Source organism: Mustela lutreola, chromosome 5 (assembly GCF_030435805.1).
Source record: "Mustela lutreola isolate mMusLut2 chromosome 5, mMusLut2.pri, whole genome shotgun sequence".
NCBI lineage: Eukaryota > Metazoa > Chordata > Mammalia > Carnivora > Mustelidae > Mustela > Mustela lutreola.
Genome location: NC_081294.1, coordinates 39,685,397 through 39,705,752, shown reverse-complemented (window position 1 = coordinate 39,705,752; position 20,356 = coordinate 39,685,397). Strand labels below are relative to the sequence as shown.

Genomic DNA, 20,356 nt, shown 5'->3' with positions numbered 1-20,356 from the left:
GGTTGATTGGCTCTCAGAATGATCTCTTAGATTACCAGCTCCTTACAACGTTTAGTAAGGCAGCGTCAAACCCTCTCTACTCTTAAGATACCGTTTATTTTTTAATCAGTGTACAAAATATAGGCCAGGTTTGAGTTGAGTGTTTAACCTCTTTATTTAACAGTTTAAGTGACAGAACACATGCACTCTTCAGTCATTAAAATGAGTGGCCCCAGACCACTGTTAGTTGTGATATACTGCATTATGTTATTCCCTTTGGACTTGGTTTATAGATGAGGAATATTGGGATGTGGACATCAAATGGGAGTTCCAAATTTTCCCAGTTAGGCTCACTTCTCAAAGCATTTGACAGCTAAGTTAATGACCTGTTCATCTCTCATTTTAATTTGGTGGCTTAACTAAGATCCGCTTGGCCAGACAGACCAACTTTATGTAACCCTTTACTCGACTGCTGGTTTCCTGGGTCCTAATCTGGGTTCAGGCTACTGCTGACCAAAGCCACTGGGCAAAAGGCTGGAATGCTGCATTCCAAGCCCAATTGTTTGTGATGAACATCAGACATGCTAAGATTGGACAGATAGCTGTGTGGTAGCAGACTAAAGAAAAGGGTCTTTGCGCTATTAATAATTTATTATTCACATACTATGTCAAAGATGGGACATTTTAAGAAATTATGAGATTTACTAGTGCCTGGGTGACTCAACTGGTTGTGCTGCTATCTTCAGCTCAAGTCATGATCCCAGGTCAGTTCCTGGGATGGAGCCCGGCATCTGGTTCCTTGCTTAGCTGGGAGCCTGCCTCTCCCTCTCCCTCTTCCTCTGTCTGCCACTGCCCCTGACTGAGCTCTCTCTCTGTCAGATAAATAAAGTCTTTAAAAAAAATTGTGACACTTCTCTTTGGGTGTGTTTCCACCAACAGAGTCATTGGACTCACCATCATTTTGTCTCTTTGAGACACCTATTCAGGTGTCTTATGTGCTCCTAAATGTGGCAGGTGGAAATAGTTTCTTGGTGAAAGAGATGGACCCCATGAGTTGGATTTTGAATATGTCCCACCTGTTTCCAATGGAAAACTTCCATTGAAACCTGCAACCACTGTTCTTCTCTTTATTCTTGATTCTCTGCACACCGTCTTAATGCTATGGCCGCGTTGATGTCCTCTACTGTATTTACAGGCCTTGTTGTAGTTCTTACTACTTGACAGAATTTGAGGATTTGATCTAAAGGGAATAAGGGATTTTTAAATATTTCTTACAGGTTCCTGCTCAGTGATTTGTATAGAATAGTAATTCATAATACTATTCACTGAATTTAATTGGCTGGAAATGTTCTTGGACATGTTCCTACTCTGAGAATTAATATACATATGCACTTAGTACCTTTTATTCTAATAGGTTGCTTCCCACCCTCCTCCCCCCTGCCCTTGGCTTATGTGTAATAGTTCTTTGTTCAGTTCTGTCACCTTCCCAGTCAATGATCCTTCTATTTCAATCCCGTTAGACCTAAATATATATTTTAGGTGTGTAACCTTGGTTGTATTATGTAATTGTTTCATGTCTTAGTTTTATTATTGATAAAATGAGAGCCATAAGATTATCTGCCTCTTAAGATTGTCAAGGGTAAATGAGTTGATACATGTAAAACACTTAGCACAATCAACATTTATTTTAGAACTGTACTTGGTCAATTACAACTGTTGGTTGACTGTGGATACAAGAGGAGCAAAATCACAGAACCATTTTGTGAGCATTAATGAGCTCTATGGAATTTACAGTAAAGCATGTTGCATATATTAGATAGAAATTGTGTGCTACACATCCTTTAGTAAAACTTTTAATAAATTATGTACAGATATGTTCACGCACAGTGTTTTTGTTTTAAACATTTACCATCAGGTAACACTGCTGCTCCTTTTGCTCCTCAAGCTTATGGATGGTTCTCTAGCATATGGATAATGTCTGGATGTAGCTTGTAGCAGATGCTGTTGGTATCCTACCCAGATCTCCTTTACTGGGCCAGTGCATCCATCTCCCAGCTGCTGCGAGTATTGGCTGCTAATGACTCACACCTGTACCCTTCTCCAGAGGCCTGCCCTTGGCTGACCGTAATTGCCTCAACCAGATATGTCTGGGAGAGTATGAGATCACACCCCTACCCCCTCCTGTTCCCTAGGGGTGGCTCATAGCCAATGACTATACAGGGGTATAGCAGCCCAGCACCACTGCCTTTGGACTGGACAACTTCTGTGGTTCAGTCCCTACTCTAGAGCTCCTCATTGGATCAAGCTGAGTTTAGACTTTTTTGAAACCATATCTTTGCCTAGCTTCTTCCCAATTCTAGCTTGCTTTTTTCACTTCTGGTTTCTCCTGATAGTACTGTCTGTAATTAGGCATTCAAGAAATGCCATCTTAGACTCTGTTCCTAGGGAACCTGGACTAAGGTGTTGCTAATTTCGGTGCCTCTGTTTTCTTAGTTCAGCCATCACTTATGCAACTACCTACCTATCTTAAATAATCTCTGGCTTAATTTTTTTCTTCCTTGGGATTTGTTTTGTTCTGCTTTCTTGGTTGGATGTTACCTGATCTGCATCACCCCTATTCACATCCCATATCTTTACATACTGAAGGTTACTCAGCATTAAGTGTCCTTGGTCTTATGACATAGCTGGTTGTTTCAACAAGGTATTATAACAAATACCTTGGATTTAAAAACCTGAAAATTAGTTCTAAACCCTGAGTCATTTACACCTCCCTCTTAGGGTAGTTGTAAGAATTATACGCACTCTTCTTTTGGAAACACCTAGCACTGTGCCTGAATGTAGAAAGTGCTTAGTAAATGGTAGGTGTTTGGTAAGTGCTGTTTTTGAAGACAATCACCCAGTCCGGTTGAGGTCCTCTCATCCCGCTTAAGGACTACCTCTATCACAGTGCTTTATTCCTTTATTATTATATTTTTCCTATTCTTTCAGAAAAATGTGGGCTTCTTAATGTGTCAGCTAGTGGTGTGTTGGCCTTCAGGGGAAGAAAAGACCTGATGATAGCTGTTGTTGATTTTGATGGTGAAAATACTCCCAGCCTGTCCAGTTTCGAGCTTCCAGTGATGATATCCTTGAACACAGAGTTGCAAAGAGATGCACACATTTGGCCCTTGCCAGTTAGTACATGCCGGCTCCAGTCCTTAATCTCTGTACCCCTAGCACTTAGCACAGTATATTCAACCTAGGAGCTAAATATTCAATGGATGGCCAGCATGTAGTTACTGACTGGCTAAGACTTGATCGTATGCACTAAAATGATAAAATATCTTCATCTGATTTTCGTTGTATAACCAATAAGCCTAAACTCCCCATTTCCCACCCCATCCATACACATTGCCGATGCTATTCATGAATCAAAAGTAAAGGAAGCAGTCATCATGATGTAGTGGGGAATGCTAGAGAGGTTGTCTACTCAGATGCAAATCTCAGTTTCGTGATTGACTAGACACGTGAATGGGGATTACTCACTTCACCTCTCTTGGCCCCAATTTCCTCAAGACAGTTGGACTGGACTGTCTCTCCAGGTCTTTTAGTCTCAAATCCATGAAGCCTAATTAGTGTATAACTTCACTTCCTCCTTCCCTCATTTCCCTCATTCCTGTACTGAGCTTCAAGTTATGTATTATGCTGGATGTTGGGAATCCAGAGAAGAATAAGATGTGGCCCTGGCTGATGAGAATCTCAGTTTTTGTTTTTTTGTAAACACCTCCATGATACCAGGGCCATGAGGATGCTCATTGCCAAATCGGTTTATGCAAATGTATCGAGATTTTAATTCATCACAAATTGCAACACTTTGGTACATGAAGGTATTGTGCTAGTAGTTTTCACTTTCTAGATGGAATTAAACAAGGCTGCTCTGATCAGCAGGTAGTTCTTTTAGAAAATATCAAGCTAATTTTCGTTGTCTGGGGGAAAGAAAAGCCTCTCTGAACAGCTAGGTTACACTGCCCTCTGAGTTAGGCTCAAACTCAATTTATAAAGAGTGGAGTTTATTTACGGCTAGTAAGCAAAAGCTGAAAACATTTTGAGTTTTGATCTAGAAAGTATCCTGGCTTTTCTCCCATATTTTGATAAGAAAAGTATGAAGGATGACTCCTCAACTTTGGTGGTATTCTTCAAGGCCATATCCACCTGTTGGCTCTCATGCCTTTTTCTTATCAGCTATGTTTTCTGCACTTAATTTTTTAAAAGCTACACTGGTGTCCAGTAGGAATCACTGTTGGGTGTGTCCAACAGTACTGTTCAGTGTTCTCTCAGTTTCCAAAACCTATTTTTTAAAAATTTTTTTTTATTTTTTATAAACATATAATATATTTTTATCCCCAGGGGTACAGGTCTGTGAATCGCCAGGTTTACACACTTCACAGCACTCACCATAGCACATACCCTCCCCCAATGTCCATAACCCCACCCCACTTCTCCCAACCCCCCTCCCCCCAGCAACCCTCAGTTTGTTTTGTGAGATTAAGAGTCACTTACGGTTTGTCTCCCTCCCAATCCCATCTTGTTTCATTCATTCTTCTCCTACCTCCTTAACCCCCCATGTTGCATCTTCACTTCCTCATATCAGAGAGATCATATGATAGTTGTCTTTCTCCAATTGACTTATTTCGCTAAGCATGACCGAAACCCATTTTTAAAAACAGAATTTGTTTTGTTTTTGACAGGGGCTGATAATATCCGAAAATATTGGAGTCGCTACTACCAAGGATCTCAAGGGGTAATATTTGTATTAGACAGTGCCTCTTCAGAAGATGATTTAGAAACTGCTAGAAATGAACTGCACTCAGCTCTTCAGCACCCACAGTTATGCACTTTACCCTTTTTAATATTGGCCAATCATCAAGACAAGCCAGCTGCTCGATCAGTCCAAGAGGTATGTCTCATTAACTTGACAACTCTTTGTCTTGTTTGCTGCACTTTCGCCGCCGCCTTGGAATCTGAAAACTTGCCTATAATTCGGATATGCTGGTTATATTGTTTTTCCACATGAAACCGTGATTTTCTGAGAAAGTAGAAAGACTGTATCAATCTATAGAAATTATTGTTTATATATCTTTCTCCACCTGGAAAGCATAGTTTTTGTTTTTTGTTTTCTCGTGTGTGTGTGTGTGTGTGTGTGTGTGTGTGTGTGTTTTTAAATTGCTTAGCGAAAGTTAGAGGACTTATCTGAATATTTTTCTCATCTATTTTCTCATGTGAAGGCCTGGTTATTGAACACTTTTTTACTCTGCCCGCTTCCTTAGTTCATTCTTTTCTCCAGCTTTTCAAGGAATGCATCATGCGTATTACCATGCATCACTTGCCCTCAGATGTCATGTTCTTGTCCCTTGAAATGCTCACTGTTGACTAGAAGCAATGAGTCCTATTCTGTAACCAGCCAGGCTGAAAATTGATGTCTTATCTTGCAAGTTCTGTGCCACCAAATACACTTTAATATGGACCCATTGTTTATCTTTCCCCATTTAATTTTATTTTTTAAACTTGTATCTCACCTATAAAAGCATGAGTCTAGTACTGGGGGATGGGAGAGGAATTCAGTGTCTCACCCAGCAGAGTTTCTGATTCGTGGATACTAAACGGATAAGATAGGTGAATAATTTTTAAAATTTGAATTGGGGGGAATTTTAACCTAAGTGCAGTGAAATCAAAACTTTTCATGTGTAACTTTGAACCTGTAACTTTCAGAATAGGTTTCTCTCCCCTCCTTCAGAAAATTGTGTGCTTCCTTTAGTGACTCCTAATAAGATGAGTAAGAGGAACAATGTTGCCCTGTAGTCTGAAAAATTGGACAAGGAGTTCAGGATGTAAGATGTTCTAACTCCAGACTTCTCTCACACTTAATGTGGGACCCTTGCAAAGAGTTTTGTTCCTTCGCTTGTCTTCTCATCAGTAAGATGGCAATAAGGCAGTTTTCTGTTTTGTTTTGTTTTGTTTTTTACTAAGTGAGTGGGATGATTTTTGGATAATTCACTTCAGAGTTGACAGTACTAAGCAGTAGAGGGGTACTATGTAGAGAATTTTCATTTAAGTTTTAGGAAAATAGTAAAGAAGGCAAGGGTTTCTTCTTAAATAGAACTCACGTCTATCCTCTGTTGCTTCTTTCAGTATTAAGTGGTCAGCAAGCACCTTTTTCCTTTTAGATTTTGTGAAATCTAGATAATATTAAGTGATTAAGATAAAAACAAAGCAATGCAAATCTATTCAGAGTCATTAATGCACAGATCTTTGGCATTGGGGTTGTGGTGCCTTCTTGATCTGTTCTTAAGGCTTTGGGTAAATCTTTTAACTTCTCAGCACCAGTTTTTCTGTCTCTAGAATGGAGGTAATAGTATCTAATGATGGGTAGTTATGAGTGTTACATTAGTTTGTAATTACAAGGTATTTGCTGAAAATGCATTGTTCTGAGATTCATTGTAGAAAATACTGGTATGCATTAGAAATACATATAATATAATATAATATAATATAATATAATATAACGTTTTATATGTAAGTAATATGGAATATCTCTGTAATAAAACATATGAGATACATATACAAGTGACCTTGTAACTTAAAATTCCTTTATTCAAGTTATGTAGAAGAGCTGAATAATTATTATTATTATTATTTGCTTTTAAATTTAAGAAACTGTTTTTTTCTTAGACATCATAAAATTGAAACTGATGTTTTCTTAAAATCAAATTCGCAGTTCAGGGTAATCCTCCATAAAAATTGAATGTCATGGCAAAGAAAGGAAGCTTTTAACAGTTAATTGCTCTGGAATATGCTTTGTGTGTGTTTGCTAGCTACCTTTTATAGGAAACAGGCAGATATCTTTTTATGATTCATCTTTTATTGAGACAGAGGCTGTAAATGTAGAAAATAATTTGAAAATTATTGAAAACTGTATATACTGGTACATGGATGACTTTGACTTTCTATTTATATCAACTTTAAGTGAATTTTCCTCAAAATTTTTGCTGGTAATGGAATTTGCAAATGCCATTTTGAGAATTATTTAAGGCATTTTCCCTATGGTTATTTATATAAACACATACTATACAGGTGCATGTTAACATTTTAGGCTTTAACTGAAGACACCGGCAAATTTGATTATAGATCTTGACATTTGTCGAAACATAATGAAGTGCTTATATACTTGGGATTTGGCAGAAAAAGAAATGGAAGCTTCCTCTTTTTACTCATTGCTTGAAAGACCAAGAGATTTCCTCAGTACAGTACTGTTACGGTGCCTTGTTGAAGTACCCCCAGAAATGTTTTAGGGATTAAATCAGTACCTTATTAATAAGTTAGCATAAAAGTGGAATTGTAAAAACTGAATCTTAAACTTTTAATGAATGGTAATCTCATAATTGTTGGGAGGAGGCATGGGTAGAAGAGGGGGTAGGAGATTAAAAAATGAACAAACTTACATGTTATTAGAAATAAGTTTAGAGTTTGTCATCTATTTACTGCTCCTCCTTTCCTTATTATAATGGTATTACATGCCCTATGCTTATTGCTTATAAACATTTTTATTCATTTGTACCTAATTTGTGTGCATGCCGTGTAATTTCCAAGTGCTAAAAGAGATGGGGTTGTACTTTGCAAAATTCCTGTGATTCTGAGGCAAAATTTTGTTCTCTTGAAATCAAGGAAAATGTATTCACTTTACCAAAAGCACTGAACCAGTCTTTGATGCAGTGAAGAAAAGACAAGGAGTCATAAGGGCTTATTGATTTCCCCCCCTCCCATGGAAATTATTACATTTTGTGCTTAATACATTATGCAAAAAATTTGCAATTATTTATCCTGTCACTTGAGTAAAACTTTAAGAATTCATTTATCGCTTCATGAGGATAACAGGATATTGTTGAGTTTAGAAGCTGGTGAGATTCCCAAGGAGAAACCTGAGTTATCACTAGAATTGCAACGGAGGATAAAAATCTCAGGAGATTGTGTATTTAGTCCCCTCCTCTGCCCTAAGTGTTGCCATGTTTGTGTAGAGAAGGAGTTAAGAAAGGAAGACAATGGCTAAAATTACTTTGTAACCCACAGACAGAGGGCAACATGCCCAATTATTTTGTTACTCTTTTAGAATGCAAGTGGAGTCTTGTACATTGCATAGTTTGCCTTCTGTAATAAACCTGGTAATGACCTGTGTTTCACTTAGAATTTTAAGATTTTACGTTTTGAGAATTGATAGTAGAAACATGTTTCTTAACAAATCATCTTTTTTAAAACATAGCAAAACACTGGGAAAAAGAACACCCTTTACGTACTGTCTGAAAGCCAAGCAGTTCTTGCAACAGATGTTTGTTGTATTCACTTTGGGGAGGTGTAGTTACCACAGTTTTCCAGAATTTACTCCTATCAACAATGTTTCTCTATAGAAAGTATAATATAAAAATCTACAATTAAGTCAAGGCACCCATGTGTTTCCTTAGGGAAAATTCTAGTCCAATTTAAATAATAAAGCCCTAAACCAAGAATCATCTTAAGGGTAAATAGTTTGGCTTTTTATTTGTATTGAATTGTAATTGTATCTAATTTGTTTTACAACTCCCATAGGAGAGCATACTTCAGTTCTGAAGTTATTTAATACATCAGGAGGATTTCATGAGAAGTTAAGTTGATATAGTAGCCAATAAATGTAATCCTGTTTTCCCTCTACACGTTGTCGATTGGGACTCTTTTACTTCCTAGCTTTTGAAATCTTATTTTTGTTTCATTGGGCATTACCGTGTCTTATAAAATGACACATTTTGTTAATGTGAAAGAAATTGTTTAACCTTCCAGCATCTGGTCTGATTGGATATTCATCCTTGTCCTTATTTCGAAAGTATTTCATTATTTTATAAATAGTACATCAAATAATGAGTCAACTGTCAAATATTTTTGAACTCTGTCAAATATTAAAGAATGTGGAAACTGTGAAATAAAGATTTTTGAGGTGCAATTATAGGGTCAAATGACTCTCTTGGTTCCATGGCTCATTAATTATAGCACAGGAAAATCCAGCTTTTCAATTAGGATGTCAACATTAAGGTTAAAATTTGTGATCAGGCATTTCTAGGTTTTCTTAAAATTGTCATTCAGTTCATTACTGTGATGTACATAGAAAGTGGTGGAAAAGTTCATTTCTATGATGTACATAGAAAGTGGAAAAGAACAAAATGTAAATGCGAGAAGAGCATTTGCGAGTATTTTTACGATGATACAAACATTGCTTTTTTAGCCCATGTTTTGTTTTGATTATACATATTCATAGTTTTTTGAAAAATACTTTTCAATATTCAGTGTATCAGGAATACTTTATCTAGTTCTCCCTTCTTAGTCTATAGACCTCTTCTGGAAGAGACTGCTAGTATGTATTTCATATTATTTGACCTCTACATTTACGTATAATTTGTATTTAAAGGTAATTATTTCTAAATTGTATACTTGTTTTCCTTCCTACAAAGGGTCAGAGAATTTTGAAGGATTGAAATGTTTGGACACTGTCTGTAAATAGTAAGACTCTAATTTAAAATTTTCATTCTATATTCATACTGCTTAACAGTGGAGCGGTGTTTTTGGTTTTGTTTTGTTTTGGTATTTCTATGAAGTAGCGAATATCATCTCTGCTTTTACATGACAAATTTTTTACTGGAAAATACGAAGCAGCATTTAAGTCACATAACATACTTAGCTTGGTTTATTATTACTGTGTATACAGAGAGGAACGTGTGTGTGTGTGTTTTCGTACAATAATGATTGTAAAGTGTCATATACTTTAAATCTTAGGAGTCTTCCAAGTATCTTGACCTGTGTCTTGGCAGCATTTTAGAATACTGATTTGATTTCACATAGAGCAGTGTACATACCTATTGTGTGAGCAGTCTGAAAATTCCCTTGTGGGACGTATACTTATTCTAAAATGATATGAGATACAAATTGTTTTTTGTGCATTCCTTACAGATGTACTTTTCTCTGTTACAGTTTAGTCTTGGGGAAACAATGAGAGGGTTTGGAAGTCTGTTTTCCAGGGAATGACTCTGTGGTCTCCTGAAAATGTTGACTAACGTGCAAGAGAAGCTGAAAATAATCATCATTTCGGTAGTTAGATACATTTATAAAAATGATGCTTTTATATTTTAAAGAGCAACTTTTAGCAGAATACCAAAACAATATTCCATTGTACATTCGTGTATTTACTAAATATGCACTCCTTGAAAAAATGATTTTGTATATTTAACTTCATGGATTCTAAACCTGGCTGCTTTGATCTTACCATTCAAGGGATCTTGTGGACCTGTATTTCTTGCACCCACCAAGCAGTAATCATGAGAATGTGCCCTGCTTACTGAAAACTAATAAAATTCCCTTTAATGAGAGTTACATCAGGAAGGTCCATCCTATTGAGAAAATTATTTAGGTTGGATAACAAAGTATAATACGTTTAAAAAATAAAACAAGAATTAATTCATTATGTTCTCTATTAAAACCTCCATTCCTCTTTAGTTGGCCACATGCGTATCTTTGTTTCATGTAGGGCTGGCAAATTTTGGTACCTCTTTCCATTCTTACTCATATTTACTGTCTACCTCCACATGTTTCGCTGCACAGTTCTCCCACCTCTGCCATGCCTCTCCGTTTCCTGACTCTTTCCCCCTGTTCCTCAAAAAAGACAATTAAGAACCAGATTTCCGAGGCGCCTGGGTGGCTCAGTGGTTTGGGCTGCTGCCTTCGGCTCGGGTCATGATCTCAGGGTCCTGGGATCGAGCCCCGCATTGGGCTCTCTGCTCCGCAGGAAGCCTGCTTCTCTCTCTCTCTCTCTCTCTCTCTGCCTGCCTCTCTGCCTACTTGTGATCTCTGTCTGTCAAATAAATAAATAAAATCTTTGAAAAAAAAAAAAACAGATTTCCTATCTTCCATGAAATTCATGTTAAAAACCAGTACTATCTTCTAATTACTTCTAGAAGCAGATGAAATACCACTTATCTCTTATGTTCTGTGCTTGATAATTAAATTCCCTTCTCTTTTCTCACTCACGTTTATCTGCTGCTGCTATTTCTCTTTCCCTGGGAAAACCACCTAACAATTACAGGTGACATCAAGAAGTTGCCGTGGGGGGTGCCTGGGTGGCTTAGTGGATTAAGCCTTCAGCTCAGGTCATGATCTCAGGGTCCTGGGATCGAGCCCTGGATCGGGCTCTCTGCTTAGCATGGAGCCTGCTTCCCCTTCTCTCTCTGCCTGCCTGTCTGCCTACTTGTAATCTCTCTGTCAAATAAATAAATAAAATCTTAAAAAAAAAAAAAAAAGGTTTCCCTGAATATTGAAGGCTGAGCTGCATGTCTTCCTTTTGACTCCCAAAGGTATCCTGGGCATAACCAAATCATAATACCAGCATTAATTGCCTGTAACTGTTCTGTCTATCCCTCAAGATTGGAAGCTCTTTGAAGGACAGGAATTCTGGCTTGTATAAGTCTCTGTGCTTAATTATATGTTGTTGGAATGAGTACAGCGTTGGAGTCTTCACGTACATGCCTGTGCTTCCCTCCTGGCTTGAACGTCATCAGCTTCATCCAGATTCCTTAACTACCCAGTCTGCCTCCTGTTCCTCCACACCAAACCTGACCTTTGACTATTACTCCTAAATCGCATCTTCTGTGGTAATAGTTCTTAAAAGTTCAATCTTCTGGCTACCAGATTTACACATCTTTGCTTTCTTGTATTTTTATGTACTTGTGTTTGTCCACTTGAGGACCTGGCTTATACAAGGTTGCTGTCTCCTTCCCCAAATCCCTCCTAGAAAGTGGCAGGACAGCTCAACTGAATAGTATTCCTTTAATATGTTTTTATTAATTACCTGTATTTTAAGTAAATAGAGCTTATTTTCAGTTGCTAGCAAAGCAAACTTTACTTTTGCTAAAGCTCAGTGGGGCACCTAATTGAAATGGTTTTAAAGCAGTACATTCAATTTATTAAGAACAAATCTAGTTTTATCATAAAAGTGCTTTACATTAATGAAACTTAAAGGATTTTTTCATTTCTTACACTTAACATTTTTCTTCCTGTACGTATGCAGGTATTTTACAGTAATGCATCATAACTACACAGTTAGACTTTGACTTTTTCCTTTCTGGGTCTTTTTTTGAAGCACTAGGTATTTGAGTGGTCGTAGTGGTGAACCACACCCTTTTTTCAATTTTGTATTTTGTAAAGATTAATTTTCACAAACTCTTATTCAAAAAAGCCAACAAATGACTCTGAGGCAAAAGTTTACAGAATCATTTCCTTGGCCCTAGTTCCACTTATTTATTTACTTATTTCATTTGCAAAAGAAAACTCAGTTTACTACACATTGCATAGTGTACAGAGTTAATAAAACATTTGTCGAGTTAAATGAATTTGAAAATAGACACATGGTTAATGTCAGTCAGGTGCTTTGAAGATAAAAAGCACAATAAGCGTTAGTTATTATCATTATGATAATTATTTTCATTATTATTATTACATAGTGTCTGCTTAAAAATACCTTTGGTTACTCCGGGACGGCTGAGGCTAATGAAAGGGGTTACCCTGCTGGGTTTTATCCAGAAGTAAGGAGTTGAGACATAAGGCACTGAGGTTTTGTTTTTTCTTACTAAATCAAGAGATGGTTGTTTTTTTTCCTAAAAATAAAACAAAATCCTGTAATGCAGAAGCATTGGAACTCATTTTGAATAGTTGGAATGTTCTATAATCTCGAAAAACAATATTTGAGGAATAACTCCGGGTCCTCCAAAGGACTCTGAAATCATAGACATTGGTTTCTAACTAGTCGGAACCCTTTATTTCTTAGTTAACTAATTACAGAAGTTGTATAGAGCTCAAATTTATAAACTAAGAAGAGGGCATAATTATGGGAAGAAAATGTGAAAACTTAATTATCAGAAAAATGAAAAATTATATTTTGGGGAAGTTATCAAAATGTAGCTAATTACATGAATTAACTCCAGTGAGAATATTTCCAGGAGGATTATTCTTTAAAAAGAAGACTCTAAGGTTAAGCCAAATTCCTTATAGGACACTACAGCAATTGTCATCCCAAGTCAGAGATAAAGGAAATATCGAAACATTTTAACAGGCATTTATATGAAAGTCAACTGTACATCCAGCCTCATAATCAGGAAGACATTAGTGACATGTCTGAAGAAGACATTCCCTAATATTATTGCAAATTAAATAAGAAAAGACCTCAAGAGAATGAAAAGAGAAAAGGTTCCTGGAGCCAATGAATTACAATTGACAACCTAAAGGCAGTTGAAGAACCAATTGCTGGAGTGATTGCAAAGCTATTCATAGTGTGCAGCAGACAGAGCACACCAGAAAGCTGGAACAATGCCTTCAGTTCAGCAATATTGCTTCAAAAGAATGGAAAGAGGGGAACGGGAAGAGCCACTGACCCCGAGACCAATTTCCAGGCAGCTGCACAAACTATATACTGTAATTAAAGGTTTTGACCACTAATCACAGCAAAGCCAGACTACAGAAAGTCTAGGGAGCCAGCAAGGTTTATAATGAGGCAGACATCCTTAACTTAAAGCATGGAAAAAGCAGGTAAGAAAACCAGTCCAGTTTTGGCAGTGGCTTTGAAAAACTTTGCTGTATTAACACAAATATGAAAATCACATATTTTTGGCCTTCTTTCCTCTAAGACCAAAAATGTGCAATGCAAGATACCTGCTTTCATCTTTTGAGATGAACAGAATACTCTGCTACTTAGAAACTGAAATTTTCTCCTTGCTGCTTTCTTTTCCCCTTTACCTGTAAATCAGATGTGCCTTTGCTGCAAACAGTGAGTAGCCGTGTGTCGTGGCACAGACGACAGACTGCCGCTCAGAAGTAGATGCTCTTCCTGTGTTCTCGGGCGACACTGGTAGATATGCACTAACCCACGCCGGAGTACTTAAGCTATAGAACCTCTTTCCTCTTTTGTTGATGGATAATCCAGAATCATCTCTTTTTCTTTCTTTAGTAATATCTCTTGATGTAGACATCCATGTTCAGCCACAACTCTGTTTAAGTATTTATGTAAGACCTTGGAGAAATGGGCTATCTAGTATTTTTGAATGAAGGTACAGTACAGACTTCCAGTACAAACGAGAAGGTGTCAACGCAAGTTTACTGCACAGAAGTGGCATCTCACTTTGAAGATACCACATAGTTCTCCCCTGACTGGCCTGTTAAGATCTTTGCTGTGTTTTATGTCACTGTATCCAATAGTGAAATGGAAATTACCTTTGTGGCTAGAAATTCTGAAATCGAAATTTGCACCCATAAATCCCTGACAAAATAAAATGACAAGTATTCTGTGTTATAAAGGAGGAGTCCAGTAGGGTTTTATTTTGTTTTATTTAGGCTTAGAATGTGACACATTACAGGGTCTGGATTCATTGTGTCAAACGTGCTGTGCGTAGATTGAGCTTACTGAAATAAGAATGCTCTGTAAAGAATGCTTAGGTAGTAAACAGTCCCATAAAATAACTGGAATTGTTTTCATCAATGATAAGTGAGATCCACTAAACCCTACGGGAAGAAGGTTCTGCATATGACCCGTGAAATAATTTGGAGGTTCCATAGAACATCATAATTTTAACATGTAAAATTTGTAAAATACGATTTATTTTTAGACTGTGGTGATGACTAATAATCTGTCGAGCCAAAACGAGTCTTTATTGAAAGGGGCCAGAGTGGAAAATCTGGGTAACTCGTGTATAGTTTAGACAAGGAGAACAAAGAAATAATTAAATGAAAATAAGAGCTTGGCAGAGGAATCCTTAGAGAAGAGCTAGTTGAAGAGTTACAGTTCTTAATGGTGCTATGCAAGAGATTCTCTCATGATGCTTTCATATATTGCATTGAAGAAAAGACTGAATAATCATTAGAGAGATCCTAAAAAATAGACCAAAGATGATCTTGAGATAGAGGCATAATTTATATGCACTAAGTAGTATCGCTATTACGGTTATTGTCATTATAGAGAAGCAAATCATTGTGCCCAGGCAGATGCCCTAATTTTCCAAAACATAAATTCTTAAGAAAGAATTTTTCTTATTATATATAAGAATATTTACATTTTACTCTCTTCTAGAATAGTTTCCTTTAAAATGTTATTTGCAATACTTACTGAAAAGATAATCCCAAATATCTGAATTATTTAAATGAGTGGGAAGAGATTCATTAAGTGTTAAAATGCATGTGTCTACATGTTTGAGCAATGAAGAGAGATGTCAATTTCCCACATTTGTATATGGACTTTGATGTTTTTCTTTAATTAAAGCTCAAGTTTGGACATCTTTCTGTTTTTCCTTAATTAATAATGGCTTTTTAATGACTTTTATATTAACAAGCAAATTAAGCTCATTTTTTAGCTGAAAATGGGAAAACAGACTTTAAGGTAAAACGTAAGATCACCAGATTGCTTGAGCCTGTTATAGTTAATAGCAATTATTTGTTAATACAGTTCTCTGTTTTATACTTTACCAGAAGCTTTTCTTTTTCTCTCTTATGAGCCTTTTAAACTACATCAGCACAGTTTTCTGCTCTAGGGAAATATAGTCTTTAATGATTCTAGTGCACAGTGCCCCTTTAATTATTCAGAACATTTGGTTCTAGCAGTGTAGATGTAGAAAGTATGGGATATTTTGTTGAATTTGTACTAACTTCATAGAAGGCCCTAGACATTGCTTTTTTTGGTAAAACACTTGAGATGAATCTGTGTTTTTGTAGTTTTAGCTGTTAAAGATGGAATAGAAAAATTGTAATTCCTTTAGTACTTGTTCTTATTTGGATTCTAGTTAGTCAAGATTTTGCCATCTGGTTCTTTAGCCATAGTAAAGCTGAATTGAAAAATATGTGCTATTAAAAATGTCATATTTCTAAGATGTTAAAGCAAGAGATGGCTATAATTGCTGGGTTTACTTTCACTGAAATTATTTTTGGAATAACATCTCTTCTCCAACTCTGCTCACAAATATGTACGAGTTTGTAATGAATTGTGGTTGACATTATTTGATCCATTCTCTGTCAGTTAAGATTATATGACTGCCGTCCTACACATAAAGCGTGTGCCTGTCATTTGCATTTGGATCTCCATGGAATATTACATAATCTTTAAAAATCCATTCATTTCAATTTTAAAAATCCATCTCATTTAAATTACTCTAAATGACTAATAAAACCACATGGTACAATTTTTTTAAAAAGATTTACTTATTTATTTTAATGAGGTACGTGGGCGGGGCAGAAGGAGAGAGAGAATCCCAAGCAGACTCCTTGTTGAGCAGGAAGTCTGGACATGGGGCTCCATCTCTTGACCATGAGTTGTTGACCTGAGCTGAAATCAAGAGTCGGACTTCTAACCGACGGAATCGCCTACATGCCCCCACATGGTACAATTTTAAGCACTGTATACTTTATAACAAAAAAGTATACAGTGAAAACTATTCCCTGTTCTCCCCATGTGCCCTGGTCTGCTGTATCTTAAAACTCTCCACCTTCAGCCAGGCTACTTGATTACCAGACTTTGTCAAAAGGTTAGAAACACCAGTTTAACGAATTTTGCTTAAGAATATAATGAAATATGGACTGTATATTAATGAACGTAATTATCTTTGAGATGGTACTTCTAAGACAGGTGCAGTAAGATACTGTAATAATTTCGGGTAAGTTAATTTTAATACTTTATTCTCTAGATTGTTACCTTGAGTTTTACGCCTTTTATGGGGGGGGGGAGAATTTATAGGGAACTCCCAACTCTGATTTTAGGAGGATGTATTTGGAGGTGTATGAGGATATGTATCTGAGGAATCATACTTGAATGACTTTAAGTATGAAAAATTTCAAAGATACAGATAAGTACAAAAAAAAAAATGATATAACAGTGAAATCCATCCACCCATTATTCAGATTCAGCAAATTTTAACGCTTTACCATTTTTATTCACAGTTTTTCCTTAAAGAAACAAGTCTATAAAAATGCATTTTCAAAGTCTCTTCCCCTTGCTTCTTCAGAAGTGAGTGTATCTTGAACTTAGTATCTTTCCCAACATACATTTTTATACTTCTAATACATATGCATGTATTTCTAAGTAATATACAGTAATGTTTTGTGTGGTCAAAATTTGCATAAGTGGTGTCTTAGAGTGTATACTTTGTCATGCTTTTTTATTACATTTTTTAAGATTATATAATACATGTAAATCTAACTTATTTATTTTCACTGATATATTATGTTCCAAGGCATGACTATGCCATAATTTTATTTATTTATTCCTACTGATAAACTTTTAGGTTGTTTCTGGGTTTTTGTGATTACGAACAAAGCTGTTGACGAATATCTCCATATGCATTTCCTTGTGTATATATGCAAGCATTTCTCAAGTGTCTAGATGTCAGATTGGAATTGCTGGCGCTTAGGATATACAGACATTTAATTTGATGGGTATTTAACTTCGCACTCTGGGCGTAGAGGTGACAGGCAGTAAGACTCTGAGGTCAGACCATCTGGGTTTAAATCCCTCTTACTTTGACAAGCTGCAATAATATTGAGCAAAAACGTAAATCCGTTTCCTCATCTGTAAAATGGGGATAATCCTAGAACCTACCTCAAATAGTGAGGGTTAAGTAAGGATCAAGCACATAGAGTGCTTAGGATTAACTGTGTGCTCCCCAGGGCCTGACGCCTGCCTCTGGCCAGAGGTGTTAAGAGGATTAAATGGCCCTTCTATCTGTGCCTGGCATAGTGTTGTGAGTGTTTTAAGTACAGAGAAATAGGACAGAAAATGCAGTTTTAGTGACTGTATGCTTTTATACTTTGGAGAGTGCTTAAAGACTAAATTCTAAATACCAAAAAAAATTTTTCAAAAGCAATGAAGACCTTAACTCTTACTTTGGTTAGATTAAAAAAGAAGCAATCAGTTTATTTTAACTACTATTCATATGGACTGAGTTCTTATCAAACTGGTTTTTTATCACTATGCTGACAAAATGTACTTTCTTCTGCTGTTGTGAGGAAACCAGGAAAATCACATCTTCTGGAGATTTTTACCAGTGAAACTGATTCTAAAGTTTGTTCTTTACGGTCATTCTGCATTAATTTTTAAATTTGTCAATTTTGCAATAGTGTTAGTAGCTCTACCTCAGGGAAAAAATACAAAAGCAAATGTAGAAGCCTGTGCTTTGCTGGTGCATGGAAATGAGGGAGATGCTTGACAAGCCGAGAACCTACCTGCAGATTTCTAGGTTTCTATGAGGCCCCACAGATGCCCAGAAATCTCCTTTTTAGAGCGTGTCACTTGGTGTGTTCTCATGATGTGATTGACAGGCTCGTTGTTCCCTCTCTTTGAAAGCCCAAGAGGTTACTCGGATTATTTGAGAGTGTCGTCGCACCGATTCTTACGTTGAGATTGGAATAGAATCTCAGGCCTTAAAGGTGGATTACTCTGCATTACTTTTATTGCTCTTCAAGTGTTTTTGGAAATATTTAAGGGTCCTAATAAAAACTGGGTTTTCCTGGAGTGTGTTTTCTTTTGGGGGAAATTTTAAGGATTAGTCCTAGACTTTCTGAAAGCTCAAAAGTTAACCAAAAGGACCTGATTCAAAGAAATTACTTAATTAGAAGAAGAAAAAAAAAGAAAGAAAAAGAAAACCAGGCATAAGAGAAAACCCCCATCGCATCTCTGTATTCCTTATAATAAATCAGACCTGTGTGTGTTTTTAACAAAAACGAGGGTGTGCTTTTTTTCCCCCTTCATTCTCTGTTTCTTTTGATCATTGATCTGGGTGACCCCACGCTCAGGGTTTTTTTTCTTCATTTGACATGGACAGATTTTTGAAGTATAGCTCTCCTTTGGGAACCCCGGGCAGTTCCACTTGACTAACCTGTGATCTAATGAGCAGTAATGCGGGGTTACAGTGGCCATTTTGTGTGCTTTGAGGAGGATGGCTAGACAGAGTGGGAGGAAGGCGATGTCTGCGGAGAAAAAGAGAGGCAGGGTGATCGAACAGTGTGAAAAAGACTTGTTAGCCCACATTAGTTTGCCTGATTTACTTCACAACAGGTCAGGAAAGGCCAGCAGCAGGGTTGTCGTTAAATTGCAAAGTTGAAAATCCTGGTATTAGAAAGCTTTGAGATATCAGAGTTACTAATTCCAGAGTTGGTTTTAACTCACCTTTGAGTTGCAACACACAGGGTGGTGTCAGACTTCTCTTCGGTCTCTCCATAGATTTATGAAATAATTTTGGAACCCTTGATTCTTGTTGAATGCTGCACACTTTAAACATCTGTCATGGTTGGGCCGTTCTCCCATGAGCTTGGATGTGAAAGAGAAGGCAAACACTGAGCGAGTCATCGCACCTTTTTTTTTTTTTTTTTTTTTTTTTTTAAATGCCTGATGTGTGTTCAACCCTTAATGAGGGACCCACGCTTTCCATTTAGAAATGTTGCAGGAGTGCTTTTGTGAATTTCTATCCTGATCATTGAAGGAGGCTCTTAAATTTGTCCTGTGCGTCTATGCTGATGGACTCTGATAGAAGTCTGTGTAAGTGTGCACGTGTTCGTAGTTTGGCCCCACAGGGTACATTCAGAGTCATTGAGAAAACCAAGTTAGGTTTCAGGATCCTCCCTTCTCCACCTTAAGCTTAAACTGGTATATTTCACATCTCACTGTTGTTTAGGCCTTTTACATGGAAGCAAATAGATAACTTACCAATAAGTCCCCCAGGTTCCTGGAACGTGTTGCCCAGCTTTTAAATGTTATTACAGCAACCTAAACATGGTTTTCTTAAATTTATGATGGTTTTTTCTTCACATTCAAAAGTCTGCATATTACCTCAAAAAAGTATAGTTATTGATCATAATACAGCTTTTGTTTGACAGCTGTTTCCGCGAGGCTTGTCACTAAAAGACATCTCCCTGTGGGATTAAAGAGCAGTTGCTATTGCCACCTTTTTTATTTGATATGTAGAGAGAGAATATTTAAAACCTGTGTCTGAGATCCAAACGGAAGCCCCTGCAAGGGCGGACAGTGGGACACGTGATTGCTTCTTGCCTTGGGGCAGAGAATGGATGTGGACTCCAGTGTATTCTTTGTGTCCTAAGAGTCCACAGAAGGCGGATTGGCCTGCTCTTTCAGTCCTGGTTCAGGTGCTGGGACTGTGCTAAGGAGAATTGCTCAGTGGAGTAAAGGTACATCAGGCCGACGGAATTTAAGCTTTGTGTAGTGACTTTATATGAAGACTCATCTGTAGAAACTCCTCCTTACAGATAGGCCTTCGTATCTGTCTATTGGCAAAGGGAAGTTTCA

General features: G+C 37.0%; 1 protein-coding gene across 7 annotated transcripts in view; it reads left to right on the top strand.

The window, feature by feature from the left end:
* The window catches only part of ARL15 (ADP ribosylation factor like GTPase 15), a 405,338-nt gene that overhangs the window by 192,085 nt on the left and 192,897 nt on the right, over positions 1–20,356 (top strand). For all 7 annotated transcript variants that reach the window (XR_009353775.1, XR_009353776.1, XM_059173965.1 and 4 more), the window contains one exon: positions 4,707–4,915. Coding sequence is in view for 5 of the 7 variants with exons in the window: in XM_059173965.1 (XP_059029948.1) it covers positions 4,707–4,915 (209 nt within the window). In the remaining 2 variants the exon portion in view is untranslated. The remainder of the gene's footprint in view (positions 1–4,706; positions 4,916–20,356) is intronic.